The following is a 17,556-nucleotide window of genomic DNA, read 5'->3' as shown; positions in this document are numbered from 1 at the left end:
ATAATGAACATGTTCTATATCTGCATTATACAATATGGTAGTCATTAGCCACATGTGACTACTGAGTGCTTGAAATCTGGCTACAGTGACTGTGCAACTGAAGTTTACATTTTATTTTATTTAAATTCACCTTTAAATAGCTAAAGAGGGCTAGTGGCTACTATTAATATACTAGGTAGTGCAGGTCTACACCCAGCCATTTAAAGTGGAAGGAGCTACATTTTGGTTGCCACTTAGATCTACACCATGTTTCTTCACAGTGAGCTTGACATGTATAGCTCTCTGCTGTCTGGCTGTACAGGTGATGAGAACTAACAGTTTAAAACATACACCTGGTCACTCTTTGTGTAAGTCCTATCCTATCTGTGGTTCTGCCTTTTATCACAGGTTACCATATTTGTAACTGAATTCCTAAAACAACAGAAGAATATTTATTGGTAATTCCACATATGATTGGTCAGAGGAAGCCATGAACTGATTTTCCATTTAACATCACCAGTATTTGGTAGCAGACTGTATAACCAGGCAGATGTTATTTCTCATATACTTACTTGTTCTGAATGAAAGCTTCCCACCTTTCTATAACACAATAGAAAATATTATTTTCAAATGGAAAGGTCAAAGGTGATCCCAATATTGTCCTCTTTTTTCTGTAAAACTACTCTTCATTCTGTAAAACAAACAAAACAGAACCAGAGACTATCAGGTGGAGGGGCTGATGCAATTATCTAGGTAATGCCCCGCTTTTCATAGATGAGAAAATGGTGACCCAAACCAGAAAAAAACTCGCTCAAAGCCCCTGGCTATTCATGGCCAAGCCCTAAAGAGAACCCAGGCGTCTGGACTCCTTGCCTAGAGCTCTAAACTATGTTCAACTGGAACTTTGCCCTTCTCTTCAAAGTTTCTTCTCATTTCTGCTGTTCAGAGCCAAGAAGGCAACATGGAATTAAATGTCAAAAGACGGTATAAGTGTCAACATGAATGGTGCAGAGGGTACGTTCTCTCCAGTATTTCCAGGAAAGAGTATATGGACTGGAATCATCCAGGGAGGAAGTTTTCATGGAGGAGACAGCACATGAACCAGGTCTTAAAGGATAAGTAGAGCTGGGCGCGGTGGCTCACGCCTGTAATCCCAACACTTTGGGAGGCCGAGGCAGGCGGATCACCTGAGGTAAGGAGTTCGAGACCAGCCTGACCAACATGGTGAATCCCGTCTCTATTAAAAAAACAAAAATTAGCGGGGCGTGGTGGCACACGCCTGTAGTCCCAGCTGTTCCGGAGGCTGAGGCAGGAGAATCACTTGAGCCTGGGAGACGGAGGTTGCAGTGAGCCGAGATCGTGCCACTGCACCCCAGCCTGGCAGACAGAGCGAGACTCTGCCTCAAAAAGGAAAAAAAAAAAAAAAAAGGATAAGTAAGATGAGGCCAGGTAGTTGGGCTGGGGTGGAGGTGGAGGTGAGGATGTAAAACGCCTTGCAGGTGAGAGGATGAGATCAGGGAGTATGGAAAGGGGAAAAGTTCTCTTGTCCCCTTCGCAGGGCGTGCGACGGGGGTGTGGCTCACTTCTTCAGTGCCCGCTGCTCAGACCTCTAGGGGAGCATACAGATGGGCGGGCTGTGGGGTTCCAATCCCACGGCAGTGTCTAGTGGTGAATGTTTACAGCTCCTGAAGCCCCAGTGGGTGTGTGTTACAGGGTGCTCTTTTAGTTTAGCTGTCCGTAGGCGTCTTGTGTTAGCTCAATGGGACCCCTGCCTTATTGCAAGGACAGAGGGCTTTCTGTATTCCGGGGTTCTTGCCTTGGTGTACCGGAGGAATTGGATCACACGTGGTCTTGGAGAATGAGCGCAAGGTTTCATTGAGTGGAAGAAGCTCTCAGCAGATGGGGTAGCAAGAAGGGAGATGGTTTTTCCCCGGAGTCAGACCGCCACCAACTCTTCTCCAACCCTCCAGGCCAAACTCCGAGTCGTTCCTCTGGTGGATGGCCTGCTGGCGTGCCGATGTCTGTTGTGTGCTCTTCCGCCAGCATTCTCCCTTCAACGTCCTCTCGACGTCCAGCTGCTTGTATCTTCTTCCGCCGATGTGTTCCTCTCGACGTCCAGCCGCTTGTGTGTCTGCCTGCAAGGGTCTCTGGGATTTTTATAAGCATAGGATGACGGTGTGGCGGGCCAGGGTGGCCTTGGGAAATGCAACATTTGTGCGCCAAGGCAGGAGTGCCTGTCCTCACCTAGGTCCGTGGGCACAGGCCTGGGGGTGGAGCCCTTGCCAGGGACGCGCCCTTCTCTTCCCAGCACTTCCCTTCCCCCCTTCCCTATCAATATGAGTAATTGGGGAGACAGAAAAAAGGAGTTATGCTTCCAGGGTACAAAGGGGAAAAGCTATGGAAAGCCTTGTATGCCAAGATGAGGCATTTGTTCTTTATCCTATGAGCAACTGGGAGAGATTATGGTATAAGGAGCATGTTTAAAGTGATGTTTTAAGATAAGAAACGGATTTCAATTTCCTGGTATGGTCCTGTCATTTCATCCTCCTAGTTGCTTTAAAAGCAATTTCCTTTCTTCCTTTCCCCTCCACACACTCTGAAAAGCAGGGGCCCAGAAGCCTCTGAGACTGCTCTGTGTGCATTCCCAAACCAAGTTAGATGATCTACCCCGGCTCCTCATACACACACACACGACCCCCTGCATCAGGATGAAGATGCAAAGTCTGAATTAAAGACAGCATGAGAGGGCAGACAGGAAGTGGGGAAGAGAACTAGAATCACTGGGTGGAGAGAAACAAAATGGGAGCTATGTGAGTGTGATTGTGGTATGTGAATGGAGTTGGCTTGGGAACTCATGTGGATGGGGTTGGCATGGGAACTCATGTTATCCTAACATTAAAACTCTTTTTTTGAGAGAGGGTCTCACTCTGTCACCCAGGTTGGAGCGCAGTGGCCCGATCATGGCTCACGGCATCCTTAACCTTCTGGGCTCAGGTGATCTTCCCACCTCAGCATCCTGAGTAACTGGGACCGCAGGTGTGTGCCACCATGCCTGGCTAATTTTTTTTTTTTTTTTTTTTTTTTTTTAGAGACAGAGTTTTGCCGTGTTGCCCAGGCTGGTCTCAAACTCCTGGGCTAAAGTGATCTGTCTGCCTCAGTCTCCCAAAATGCTGAGATCACAAGAATGAGCCACCGCGTCTGGCCATTACCCTAACATTTTATTATGAACATTTTCAAACATAGAGAAAATCCATCCCTCTATTCATTTATCAATCTATTTTACTTATTTTCTTGCACATTCAATATAAGTTGCAGACGTTAGTACACTTCTATGTCCATATAATTAACTAGAATTCAATATTGGTTTATTATTCTTTCTTAGGAAAAATTCACCTACAGTGAAAGCAGAGATCTTAACTGTACCCTTTGATGAGCTGAAAAATGCTTCTACCTCAAACACCTATCAAGACAGAAAACATTACCCTCTCCTTAGTATCCTATGCCCCTTCCCAGTCAAATTCCATCTCTGCCACACCCTCAAAGAAAATCACTCTTCTGATTTTTTTTAAACCGTAAATTAGCCTGTTGAAGAACTTCACATAAACGGAATCATACAGTATGTGCTACTCCTTTCATTCCACACAATGTCTGTGTAAGTCACTCATGCTGTTGCTTCAGTATAAGTAGTTTGTAACATTTCATTGCTTAGTAGTATTCTACTGTATAAAATACTAGAGTGTATTGGCTGGGCACGGTGGCTCACGCCTGTAATCCCAGCATATTGGGAGGCCGAGGTGGGCGGATCACCTGAGGTCAGGAGTTCAAGACCAGCCTGGCCAACATGGCGAAACCCTGTCTCTACTAAAAATACAAAAATTACCCGGGCATGGTGGCTCATGCCTGTAATTCCAGCTACTTGGGAGGCTGAGGCAGGAGAATGGCTTGAATCCAGGAAGCGGAGGTTGCAGTGAGCCAAGATCGTGCCACCACACTCCAGCCTGGGCAACGACAAAAAAAAAAAAGAAAAACTAGAGTTTATTTATCTCTTCTCCTGTTGATGGATGTTTGGGTTGTTTTCAGATTGGGGCTATCATAAATACAGAACAATGAATACTTTTGTACAAGGGGGTCCTTCCCCACAAAAACTTCTCTAAGAATAGCTTACTTTGACTCTGATCTTTCTAATTTCACAAGCTCTTTGAATAGGGATCTCCTCAGGTTAAACTAGATGCTCACAGCCATGGCAAGTTTGCTGTGAATGTTCCTGTTGTGAGGGTGATAAGTGAGGGTAAGAAAGTCCTAGGTAAAGTTTCCTTTCATTCGAAAAGCCCCCAAATCATATCTTTTCTAATAAAAAGCAGCCTGAAAAATCAAGCTACAAGTATAGATAAGCTAAAAGCTTGCATTGGTAAATGCCAGTAGCTGTGCCCATAGAAAAAAGCCACCTGGGGGCCAGGCATATTCAACATGGCGGATCCATCTTCCCTTTTCTTTTTCAACCATGTATACAGTAGGAACAGACAACATAGCGCCGGCCAGATAGAGACTCCATCTGCATAATAAAACATAAGGGTGGAATGGCCGGCTTCTTCGTGCGCTATGCAAACGTTATACCGGTTCTGACCAATCTCTCAGTCCCTATGTATATCAGACACCACCTTCTCAAGTTCATCTATAAAACCCCATGCATTGGCTAGGTGCAGTGGCTCACGCCTGTAATCCCAGCACTTTGGGAGGCCGAGGCAGGCGGATCACGAGGTCAAGAGATCGAGACCATCCTGGCCAACATGGTGAAACCCCGTCTCTACTAAAAATACAAGAATTAGCCAGGCGTGGTGGCAGGCGCCTGTACTCCCAGCTACTCGGGAGGCTGAGGCAGGAGAATCACTTGAACCAGGGAGGCGGAGGTTGCAGTGAGCCGAGATTGCACCACTGCACTCCAGCCTGGTGACACAGCGAGACTCCGTGTCAAAAAAAAAAAAAAAAAAAGAAAGAAAGAAAGAAAGAAAAGAAAAGAAATTGGGGCAGCTCAGGAGCTTAAGCAAGGGCACATTTTGGTGTCAGGATTGCGTTCAAACTACAGCTCTACCACTGACACACTAGGAGTCCTCAATCAAGGGGTAGTGACTGGCACACAGGAAGGACTCAGTGAATGGCAGCAACTGTAGATTCTTCTCTCCCTTTCTACTTCCCCAAAAAGGGGTGGGTTTGGGAAGAATCAGACCATCCGTGACTGGGTCAAAGTTTAAGTCAGAGTAGAAAAAGAGGAAGAAGATAGAGGAAGGAGCTAAGACGTATAAAGTTTTTAATTGCTCTCAAGAACAAAATCAATCCATATACTGAAGCTCATGTAATCTTTCTCAGTTACCCACTGGCATAAAGAATAGGGCTGTGGACCAGGCATGGTGGTTCACGCTTGTAATCCCAGTGCTTGGGGAGACCGAGGAGGGTGGATCACCTGAAGTCAGGAGTTTGAGACCAGCCTGGCCAACATGGTGAAACCCCGTCTCTGCTAAAAGTACAAGAAATTAGCCAGGCGTGGAGGTGCACACCTGTAATCCCAGCTACTTGGGAAGCTGGGACAGGAGAGTTTCTTGAACCCAGGAGGTGGAGGTTTCAGTGAGCCAAGATAGCACCATTGCACTCCAGCCTGGGTGACAGAGAGAGACTCTGTCTCAGAAAAAAAAAAAAAAAGAATAGGACTGAGACCTGTGTACTCCCTTGGAATGTAGCTATGGCCCTGCAACCCCTCCCCGCAAGCTGTCCAGTGAATAACTGAATTGGGTGGAAGAAGTCCTTTCTCCACATTTGTACATTGGAAAATAATATAATAATATATATTTTATATATATAGGCAATCTGCCTGCCTCGGCCTCCCAAAGTGCTGGGATTACAGGCATGAGCCACCGTGCCCGGCTGGAAAATAATATTTAGTACCAATTCTAAAATTGGCATTTTCTTAAAAATGGTTACATGAGCTCCTCAGAGAACTGAAGTTTCTCTGGTCCCATATAACCCACGTCTATGGGGTCATTCCCACACCTCACAGATAAAATAAGGGAAAGAGTACATATAATTAGGAGCAGACAGGAAGCACACAGAAATGGAAAATGTGTGTGGGCTTTGGCATTGCAGATCTGAATTCAAATCCTCACTCTGCACCTTATGAGGTAAGTATCCCTAGACATGTTACTTAGCCTTTCCGAATCTTGCTTTCCAAATCATGCATAATATTCACCTCCCTGGACTGTTGTGAAGATTAAACATGAAAGTAGTTGTGACAAAGATGGTCAGCGGGTGTCATCTGTCTTCCTTTCTAGTAAAAAGGTTCTAGACTAGAATGTTCTTAGGTCTTTAATAGGCTTCAGCAATCTCACATGTTAATATTAGTGTTATGTGCTGAACTGGGCTTCCCCCAAATCCATATGTTGAAGCCCTGAACTTCAGAATGTGACTGTATTTGCAGACAGGGCCTTTAAAGAGGTCATTAAGCTCAAATGAGGCTGTTATGAGAAGAGGAAATTGGGACACACAAAGGGAGATACCAGGAATGTGCATACAGAGAGAAAAGGCCAAGGAGGGAGGCGTGGGGAGAAGCCAACCCTGCTGACACCTTGGTCTTGGACTTGCAGCCTCCAGAACTGTGGGAATATAAATTTCTGTTGTTTAAGCCACCCAGTCTGTGGTATTTTAAACACATTAATAAGACTAATATTATAAAAGTGTGTGAACAGTTAAGAAGTGTGCTGACCAGGTTCTATCCTAGTTTTGTAGACAATTAGCAGTGTGATGTAGGGCAGGACATTTAACTCCTCTCTACCACATTTTCCACCTCTCAAAGCCAGGCTGCAAGGATCTACTGAGATAATGTACGTAAAGACCCTATCACGAAATAGGTGTCCCGTAAAGGGTGATTTCCTTCACTTCTGTCTCCAAATATCAGGTTTCTCATCAGTAACTTGGGAGATTGGATGGACTAAGTAGTCCACCTGGTTCCTTTCAGCTTTGATCATCTGTGATTCTAACAACAGTCTTAGCAACAAGAGTGAGTTTCCTGGCCGGGCACGTTGGCTCACACCTGTAATCCCAGCACTTTGGGAGGCCGAGGTGGGCAGATCATGAGGTCAGGAGTTGAGACTAGTCTGGCCAACATGGTGAAACCCTGTCTCTACTAAAAATACAAAAATTAGCTGGGGCGCGGTGCCGGGTGCCTGTAATCCCAGCTACTTGGGAGGCTGAGGCAGGAGAATTGCTTGAACCCAGGAGGCAGAGGTTGCAGTGAGCCGAGATCACGCCACTGCAGTCCAGCCTGGGTGACAGAGCAAGACTCTGTCTCAAAAAAAAAAAAAAAGAAGAGTGAGTTTCCTTTCTGTAATGCCAAAAAGTGTTTCCAAAGTCCTTTCCATCTTACAGTAGTCCAAGGGGTACATGTACCCCTTGAACCTGATGAAGCCCCAGCAGACCCGATTAACCACCCCTAAAGGTTTCTCGGCAGGCAAATCCAGCCAGGCATGCAAACCACACTCGTCAATGTTAAGGCTTTTATACATCCCAGACACAAGCTTTAAATGAATGTAAACCCAGATTTTAATATTTGGGCCCCAGACCTTAAAAATCCCATTCTCTCTACCCACAGTACCTGGCTGAGCAATCCAATTGCCCTCTTCTTGGGAGACCAAGACACGTTTTTAAAATAAAGTTTCTTTGTATTTGCTTTCCGTTTCAGTGAGGCCTCGAGTTCTTGTAGACCAGATACCTTCTTGTTCTGTGAGAGGACAGTGTACAGAGAGGGGAACTGCTAAGCAGTTCCTTTCTTTTTTTTCAAAGCACAATAAGAGTGGTTTGGACACAAGTACTACCAGTTCAGAAAGGGAAGATGGGTGTAGGCAGGAGTAGCCGGGGAAGAAGTAGAACTTCAGAGTGAAAGATGCAAGAGCTAGAAATTCCATCAAGAAAGGAATTACTCATTTGTTTCCTGTTTGTTCACAACATATGAATTCATTGCTGTTGAGTTACTTATTCTATACCTTAAAATGAAACAAAGTCTTCTGAACATCCAACATATTTTTTTTTCTTTTTCTTTCTTTTTTCTTTTTTTTTGAGACAGAGTCTTGTTCTGTCACCCAGGCTGGAGGGCAGTGGCACAATCTCAGCTCACTGCAACCTCTGCCTCCCAGGTTCAAGCGTTCCTCCTGCCTCAGTCCTCCCAGTAGCTAGGACTACAGGCATGCACCACCATGCCCGGCTAATTTTTGTATTTTTAGTAGAGACAGGATTTCACCATGTTGGCCAGGCTGGTCTCGAACTCCTGACCTCAGGTAATCTGCCAGCCTCAGCCTCCCAAAGTGCTGGGATTACAGGCATGAGCCACCATGCCCAGCCCCAACATGTATTTTTAATGCTTAACCATGGGAGATAGAGCGGTAAATGAAATGAGCCAGCTTAGTTGGCTAAAGCACATTGCTACTGCATTCAAGGTCATGCTTACCCCTGTACCTTGAATCCCAGAGGACTTCCAGCAGATGTGTTCTCTCAGTCAGCAGGGTTCTGGGCAAGGTCACACAGGGCAAACAGATCACCAGTTTTGGTCCACTCCACTGATGACGCACGGGGACACCCTCCGGAGTATAAACAGCCAGGGGCTTGCACAGGCACACTCACATTGGACGTTTGTGTTCACAGACTCCAGGAGGCCAGCTTATACTCAGCTGAGGACTGAAGAAATCTCTCTGCGCTTCTCTTGAGGATGACATTCTTGCATACTCTTTCCTCTGTCTTTGCTTAAACTACCAGGAACATGTCTTTGTGTTACATAACTTCTTATTTCAAAAAAAGCATTCTGACAGTAGCCTAGCTGCCATAGAGGGATACCAAAGTTTCCCAGCAAATAAATGTCTACATCCTGGGTTTTCTAAGGGGGCATCAGTGTCAGTGTTTCCCAACTTGTGAGGTGGGTTTCTCTGAAGTGAGATTGAGGGCTACACTATCAGCTAGATTTTTAAATTGTAATGAAACCTATATATAAACGTATGTTCATGAGAAAAAACTGCAAAGACAGCCACCAAAATAGTAATGGTGCTTATTGCTGGGGAATACAATTATAGGCAATTTTAAATTTCTGTCTTTGGCTTATCTGTATATTCTAATTTTATTTATCAACTAATTTATTTATTTTTTATTTTATTTGTTTATTTATTTATTTATTTGAGACAGAGTCTCGTTCTGTTGCCCAGGCTGGAGTGGAATGCAGTGGCTCAATCTTGGCTCACTGCAACCTCTGCCTCCCAGGCTCAAGCAATTCTTGTGCCTCAGCCTCTTGAGTAGCTGGGATTTCAGGTGTGGGCCACCACCATGGCTAATTTTTTGTATTTTTAGTAGAGACAGGGTTTTACTATGTTGGCCAAGCTGGTCTTGAGCTCTTGGTCTCCAGTGATCCACCTGTGTTGTCCTCCTAAAGTAATGGGATTACAGGCGGGAGCCACCATGCCCAACCTGTATATTCTAATTCTTCATAGCAAACACCTATTACTTTTGTACTAATAAATGATGTAATATAGAATAAAAAGGGAAAATGTAGAAATATGGTTGTAGTAGGCTGAATAATGGCTACCCAAATATCCCAAATCCTAATCCCTGGGAACTGTAAATATTGTGTCTTTTCAGATATGTTCCATTTAAGGCTCTGAAGATGGGGAGAGAATTCTGGATGATCCAGGTGGGCCCTTAATAATGGTCCCTTATTACAGAGAGCCAAAGGGAGATTTGAAACTGACAGGAGAAGTCAGTAAGACCATGAATGCAGAGATTCGAGTAATACGGCTACGAGCCAAAAGATGCCAGCAGCCACCTGCAGCTGGAAGAGGCATAAATGGATTCTCCCCTAAAGCTCCCAGGAGTGTGGCCCTGCTGACACCTTGATTTCAGCCCCATGATACTGATGTTGGACTGGTCCTCAGAACTGTGAAAGAATAAATTTCTGTTGTTTTAAACCACCCAGTTTATGATATTTTGTTACAGCAACCACAGTAGACTAATATAGTAGTATTTCATAGTAAAATAAGCAAAATTATATCTATATTCATTCAAGTACATCTTCTGGGCTGCCTCACCAGTTTCCTTTGTGAGTGGATTTGCAGTCAGGTGTTTTCAGGGCATTTCAAATAGGTAATTAATAGTAACTTCGGCTTCCTACGTTCCAACAGTTACGTCCCCTGCCCTTATGTTCTTCCTCCCAGTCTCTCCCAATGCTTATTATCCTGGGAGTGTGGTAAAGTGGAAATGCCCAGAGCTCTGGAGCCAAGTAGATCTGAGTTCAAGTCTGGGTTCCTCCCTGTGACTAATACAAGTCACCTTAGCTTCTTAGCAGTGCAATGATGGTTCCCCAAGTTGCCCCAGGGTTGTTGTGAATATCAGCTGAGATGCCATCTGTGAAGTACCACATGGCACTAACTATTCTGTGACTTTAAGCATATGTAGCTACTCATGCTTTTAACTCCCAGTTTAATGCGGAGGGAAGGAAAAAGTCACGATACTTTTCTTCCTAGAGGCCTGTAACTCATAACTCCAAAAATAATTATTCTGGAATTCTGTTAGTCTTCTGCTTACATATTTAGTGGCAGGGAAGTCACTGGGCCAAATCAGGCAGGCAGCTTCCTAATACGCCTTAATAAAGAGGGGTCAATTTTTTTTTTTTTTTTTGAGACGGATTCTCACTTTGTCACCCAGGCTGGAGAGCAGTGGCTGGCAATCTCGGCTCACTGCAACCTCCACCTCCTGGGTTCAAGCGATTCTCCTGCCTCAGTCTCCCAAGTAGCTGGGACTACAGGCGCGCACCACTATGCACGGGCTATTTTTTTTTTTTTTTTGACACAGTTTCACTCTTGTCGCCCAGGCTGGAGTGCAATGGCATGATCTCGGCTCACTGCAGCTGCTGCCTCCCGGGTTCACGCCATTGCCTGCTTCAGCCTCCCGAGCAGCTGTGCTTACAGATGTTTGACACCACGCCCGGCTAATTTTTGTATTTTTGTTGAGACGGGGTTTCACCATGTTGGCCAGGCTGGTCTCGAACTCTTGACCTCAGGTGATCTGCCCACCTCAGCCTACCAAAGTGCTGGGATTACAGGTGTGAGCCCCAGTGCCTGGCCAGGAAGGTTAAATCTTCTTGACTACCTCCTTTAGGAAATAGAAGTACATTGTGCCTATTATCCTCTGCCATATCTATATTTATATTATGTATATTATTATAATTTATATATAATAAGTATATATTATACATATTACATATACATATATATCATTTATAAATATAAGTTACATATATTTACATATATTATATAAATACATAGTTATATACAATATTATATAAGTACATATATTTATATGTAAGTATATAAATACAAATATTTATAAGTATATAAATATATATAATTCCCCATCCTCACCCCTTAAAATTGGACTAATAATTCAGATACTCTATGTAAAAGAGGCTTTGGTAGAATAAACTAAATGCTGGAGGACAGATTGACTCTCAAGGAGTCTGAAATCCTGTTCTAAAATTAACATTTGAAACAACTAGAGATATTTGGCAAGAAGCAGAAAGAATTTCAAGGAGGTTTGATAACTGTGTTATTTGCGGAGGCATGGCATAGGGAAGAGGGAACATGTTTCAGATGCCTATGACAAATGAAAATCATGTACAAGGAGTCAGTTAATGATAAAATTACTTCTTTAGGGGAATTAGTCATGCTTTTTTTTTTGAGACAGAGTCTAACTCTGTCACCCAGGCTGGAGTGCAGTGGCATGATCTCAGTTCACTGCAATCTCCATCTCCCATGTTCAAGCGATTCTTCTGCCTCAGCCTCCCGAGTAGCTGGGATTACAGGCAGGTGCCACCATGCCTGACTAATTTTTGTAATTTTTAGTAGAGACAGGTTTTTGCCTTGTTGGCCAGGCTGGTCTCAAACTCCTCGTGTAAAGCAATCTGCCCGCTTCAGCCTCCCAAAGTGCTGGGATTACAGGCATGAGCCACCACGCTCAGTCTCGTCATACTATTTGCACTCCTTGCATTTGTGTTCCAGTATTTGGGCGGTTTCCCAGATTATGATACTAACATCCCCAAGGTAGCAGTCATTTACCAGGTTGCTAAGATATGGCTACCTCCTCCTCTTGTTCCAAGTCGGCAGTCTACATCTCAGCCTTCGGATGCATGTTCTTCACCCCTGCCTGATACACTGGCTCTCTCTCTCTCTGCTACTCCCAGCTCTAGTGGAGGACTGAAAATTCCAGACTTCCTCAGTGCTACAGAGAAGCCTCCAGAAGCTAGGCAGGAGGGTGTACCCCCACCATCCACTGATGCTCTAGATTTCTGGGTCGCTGGACTCAGGGCTACTGAGAGTAGTCCTGATAGGAAAAAATGAGCAGGGCTTGCTAGACATTATCTAAAATCATTCATCCTGGCTGGGCGCGGTGGCTCACGCCTGTAATCCCAGCACTTTGGGAGGCTGAGGTGGGCGGATCACCTGAGGCCAGGAGTTTGAGACCAGCCTGGGCAACGTGGTGAAACCCTATCTCTACTGAAAAATACAAAACAATTAGCCAGGCATGGTGGTGCATGCCTGTAATCCCAGCTACTCAGGAGGCTGAGGTATGAGAATCACTTGAACCCGGGAGGTAGATGTTGCAGTGAGCCGAGATCGTGACACTGCACTCCAGCCTGGGTGACAGAGTGAGATTCTGTTTCAAACAAAACAAAGCAAAATTATTCATCTGGCTGGGCGTGGTGGCTCACGTCTGTAATCCCAGCACTTTGGAAGGCCAAGGAGGGTGGGTCACCTGAGGCCAGGAGTTCAAGACCAGCCTAGCCAACATGGCAAAACCCATCTCTACTAAAAAAAAAAATCGAAAAATTAGCCAGGCATGGGAGTGCATGTCTGAAAACCCAGCTACTCAGGAGGCTGAGGCATGAAAATAGCTTGAACCCAGGAGGCAGAGATTGCAGAGGCTGTAGTGAGCCAAGATCACGCCACTGCACTCCAGCCTGGGCAATTGAGCGAGACTCCGTCTCAAAAGAATAAAATAAAATAAAATAAAATAAAATAATAATTCATTCACCACACTTTTAAGAGGGTGGTCCTGAATTAGCCTATTTATGTTTGAAAAGTGAACATACTGTTTTCTAGCGTTAAAAAATCTAATTGTGCAAAAATATACAATGAATGAGATAATTACCTTTACAGCTCAGTGAAGAAAATGTAGCAAGCATTGGATGTACTTGTACACCAGGGGGTCCTCAAGCCCCGGGTGCTAACTGGTACAGGTCCATGGCCTGCTAGGAACTCGGCCGCAAAGTAGAGGTGAGCAGCTGTGAGCAAGCATGACCCCCTGAGCTCCGTCTCCTGTCAGATCAGCGACAGCATTAGATTCTCAGAGGAGTGTGAATTTTACTGTGAACTGTGCATGCAAGGGATCTAGGTTGCATGCTCCTTATGAAACTCTAACACCTGATGAACTGAGATGGAACAGTTTAATCCCAAAACCATTCCCCCTCCCTCACTCCCTATCCATGGAAAAATTATCTTCCATGAAACCCTGGTGCCTAAAAGGCTGGGGATTGCTGTTCTACACCATTAGAAACTAATTAAACTGCTTTTACCTTTTTTGAATACTTTTTTTGTGTGAGATAGGGTCTCACTGTGTTACCCACGCTGGAGTGCAGTGGCGTGATCTTTGCTCACTGCAGCCTTGACCTCCTGGGCTCAAGTGATTTTTCCACCTCAGCACCCCAAGCAGCTGAGACTACAGGCACTTACCGCCACACCTAGCAAATTTTTTTTTTTATTTTTGTATAGACAGGGTTTTGCCATGTTGCCCAGGCTGGTCTCAAACTCCTGGACACAAGCAATCCTACTACCCTGGCCTCCCAAAGTGCTAGTATTACAGGCGTGAGCCACCATGCCTGGCCTAGAATACTTTTTATTTACAAAGGTAATACATGTTAAATTCAAAAACTTTGAAAATACAGAAAAGACAAAAAAAAAAAAAAATCCCACAATCCTGCCACCCCAAATAATCACTAATGAGTCTAAAGAGGTATCTCATCGTGGTTATGACTTACATTTCCCTTGTGACTAATGATGCTGTGCACCTTTGATGTGCTTATTGGCCAAATGAGCATCTTCTTTGTGAAGCATCTGTTCAAATCTTTTGCTCATGTTTTCATGACACTGAGTTATAAGGATTCTTGAAGTATTCTGGAGACAAATCATTTATCAGATTTCTGGATTGTGACTATTTTCTTCTAGTTTGTGATGTGCCTTTTCATTGACTTAACAATGTCTTTCAAAGAGCAGAACTTTAAATTTTTGATGAAATTCTATTCACACACACACACACACATATATATATATATATATATAGAGAGAGAGAGAGAGAGAGAGAGATTGGGACAGAGTCTGGCTTTGTTGCCCAGGTTCACTGCAACCTCTGCCTCCTTCAAGTGATTCTCCTGGCTCAGCCTCTCAAGTAGCTGGGACCTCTCAAGTAGCCTCTCAAGTAGCTGGGTGTGCTCGTCACCACACCAGCTAATTTTTTGTATTTTTAGTAGAGATGGGGTTCCACCATGTTGGCCAGGCTGGTCTCGAACTCCTGACCTCAAGTGATTCACCCACCTCGGCCTCCCAAAGTGCTGGGATTACAGGCGTGAGCCACCACGCACGGCCTCACCATTTTTTTAAAGTGATTTGTGCCTTTTGTGTCCTATTTAAGACCTTTGTTATCCCAATGCGGCAAAGATTCCATCTGCAATCTTAATTCCCCTTTGCCATGTAACAAACATACATATTCATAGTGCTACGGTCTGCATGTTTATGTCCCCACAAAATTCATATGTTGAAATCCTCACCCCCAAAATATTACGACGTAAGGCCTTTGGGGGGTGACTAGGTCATGGGTGAGAAGTCTTTATAAATGGGATTAGTGGACTTATAAAAGAGGCCCAACATGTACACCATAAATATATACACCAACTGTGTACCCATGAAAATTAAAAATTAGGCCACTCAAGAGGCTGAGGCAGGAGGATTGCTTGAGCCAAGGAGTTTGAGGTTATAGCGAGCTATGATTGTGCCACTGCACTCCAGTCTGACCAACAGAGCGAGGCACCCTGAATGAAAAAAAGAAAGAAAAAAAAAGACCTGAGAGAGCCCCTCATCCCTTCCACCACGTGAGGATATAGTGACAAGGTAGCCAACTATGAACCAGGAAATGAGCCACCAAATTTGCCAGCAGCTTGGTCTTAGACATCCCAGCCTCCATAACTGTGAGAAATAAATTTGTTGCTTACAAGCCACCCAGTCTATGGTATTTTGTTATAGCAGCCCAAACAGACTGAGACACATGGATTCTGGATTTTAGGATGCAGACATCTCTGGGGGGCCATTATTCTGCTTATCACATACACCCTTTATTAGAATGAGGAACTTGTGTTCCTAATTTGCTGAGCGTTTTTGTCATGACACATATTGTTTACTACGTGCCAACCACTCTAAGTGTTTTAAATATGTCATTTAACTCGCATCTATGAGATAATTATTACCCCTACTTTACAGAGGAGTAACTTAGGCTTAAAGAAATTAACTTGCCTAGAGTAATATAGCAAAGTGGAAAAATAAGATTTGAACAGAAATATGTTAAAACCAAAGCTCAAACTTTTGGTAAATGTTGTTAAAATATACTGCAGATTGGATGTTATCCACTTTCTGCATAAGGTCATTCATTTGTTTTTTAACAGCTTTGTTGAGATACAATTCATATACCTTACAACTCATCCATTTAAAGTGTACAATTCAGTGGCTTATAGTATATTTACAGTGTTGTGCATCCATCACCATGATCAATTTTAGAACACTGTCTCAGCAAAATGGCCCACTCCTATAATCCCAACATTTTGGGAGGCTGAAGTTGGGGGATTGCTTTAGCCCAGGAGTTCAAGACCAGCCTGGGCAATGTGGCAAAACCCCATCTCTATAAAAAATACAAAAAAATTAGCCGGTCATAATGGCACACTCCTGTAAGTCCCAGCCACTTGGGAGCCTGAGGTGGGAGGATCATTTCAGCCTGTGGAGGCTGAGGCTGAAGTGAGCTGTGATTGTGCCACTGCACTCCAGCCTGGATGACAGAGTGAGACCCTGTCTCAAAAAAAAAATTTTTTTTAGAACATTTTTTGTTAGCCCCCAAAGAAAACCTGTCCTCCTTAGCTGTCGCCTTGATCTACTGTCTATCTTTATGGACCTGCCTATTCTGGACATTTCATATAAATGGAATAATAATATGTGGTCCTTTTTGATTGGCTTCTATCACTTAGCATAATGTTTTCAGGGTTCATCCAAATTTTAGTATGTATCAGTACTTCGTTCATTTTTATTGCCAAATAATATTCCATTGTATGGATATACCAATTTATTCACTTATCAACTGATAAACCTTTGGGTGGTTTCCACTTTTTGTCTATTATGAATATTGCTGCTATGAACATTAGTGTGCTTGTGTCCACACGAATTTTTGTGTGGCCATATGTTTTCATTTCTCTAGGAGTGAAATTGCTAGATCATATGGTACATCTATGTTTAAGCATTTGAGGAACTGCCAGACAGTGCTCTAAAACAGCAGCTACATTTTGTATCACAAAGAGCAGTGTATAAAGGTTCCAATTTCTTCACATCCTTGCCAACACTTGTTATTTCTTTCTTTGTAAAATTACAGCCATCTTAATGGGTGACATGCATCTCGTTGTGGTTTTGCATTCATTTATTCTTGTGTTTCTTCACTCCTCTAAAAAATAAGTGAGGTAGGGCGCAGTGGCTCACACCTGTAATCCCAGCACTTTGGGAGGCTGAGGCAGGTGGATCACGAGGTCAGGAGTTCAAGACCAGCCTGATCAATATGAGAAACCCCATCTCTACTAAAAATACAAAAATTAGCCGGGTGTGGTGGTGCGTGCCTGTAGTCTCAGCTACTCGGCAGGCTGAAGCAGGAGAATCGCTTGAACCTGGGAGGCGGAGGTTGCAGTGAGCCAAGACTTTGGCACTGCACTCCAGCCTGGGCGACAGAGCAAGACTCTGTCTCAAAAATAAATAAATAAATAATAAGTGAGCAGATAAATAGCATAATGGCATATTTGTGATAAGTGCTAGGAAATAAATAACTAGTGTACTATAATAGAGATTAATATGGTGGTCAAGGAAGCTAGGATGGTGACATTTAAGCTGAGGTCTCATGGACGAATGGAACCAGCCCTGAAAGCGCAAAGGAAGAATGTTCTAGTCAGAGAAGAGCAAGCACAGAAGCCTTGAGGCGAGAAAGAGCTTAGCTAATTCTAAGAACTGTAAAAAGGCCAAGATGATTGATTACAAGCAGAAGAGTGGCATGAGATGAGGCTAGGGAGGCTGGCAGGAGAAAGGAGTTTAGATTTCACTCTAAAAGCAGTGGAAAACCACTGACAGTTTCTACACTGAGAGAGGAATAATGATGCTTGTGTTTTAAAGAATCACTTTAGCTGCTGCACTGTAAAATCAGTTAAGA

General features: G+C 43.9%; 1 protein-coding gene across 3 annotated transcripts in view; it reads right to left on the bottom strand.

The window, feature by feature from the left end:
- NLRC4 (NLR family CARD domain containing 4) overlaps nt 1-8,765 on the bottom strand; it is a 42,114-nt gene extending 33,349 nt beyond the window's left edge. The window contains exons 1-2 of one of the 3 annotated variants that reach the window (XM_063696195.1): nt 8,468-8,765; nt 552-670 (exon numbers count right to left, since the gene is read on the bottom strand). In XM_063696195.1, the coding sequence (XP_063552265.1) occupies nt 552 (1 nt within the window). In that variant the 5' untranslated portion in view covers nt 553-670; nt 8,468-8,765. Of the gene's footprint in view, nt 1-551; nt 671-7,618; nt 7,768-8,467 lie in introns of those variants that run through there. The other 2 variants (XM_004029072.5, XM_004029071.5) reach the window with 2 other exon arrangements.
- Between the last annotated feature and the right edge of the window lie 8,791 nt (nt 8,766-17,556).

The sequence above is a fragment of the Gorilla gorilla genome, chromosome 12, assembly GCF_029281585.2.
Source record: "Gorilla gorilla gorilla isolate KB3781 chromosome 12, NHGRI_mGorGor1-v2.1_pri, whole genome shotgun sequence".
NCBI lineage: Eukaryota > Metazoa > Chordata > Mammalia > Primates > Hominidae > Gorilla > Gorilla gorilla.
Note: the sequence above shows the minus strand (reverse complement) of the source record. Positions and strands in the feature narration are given on the sequence as shown.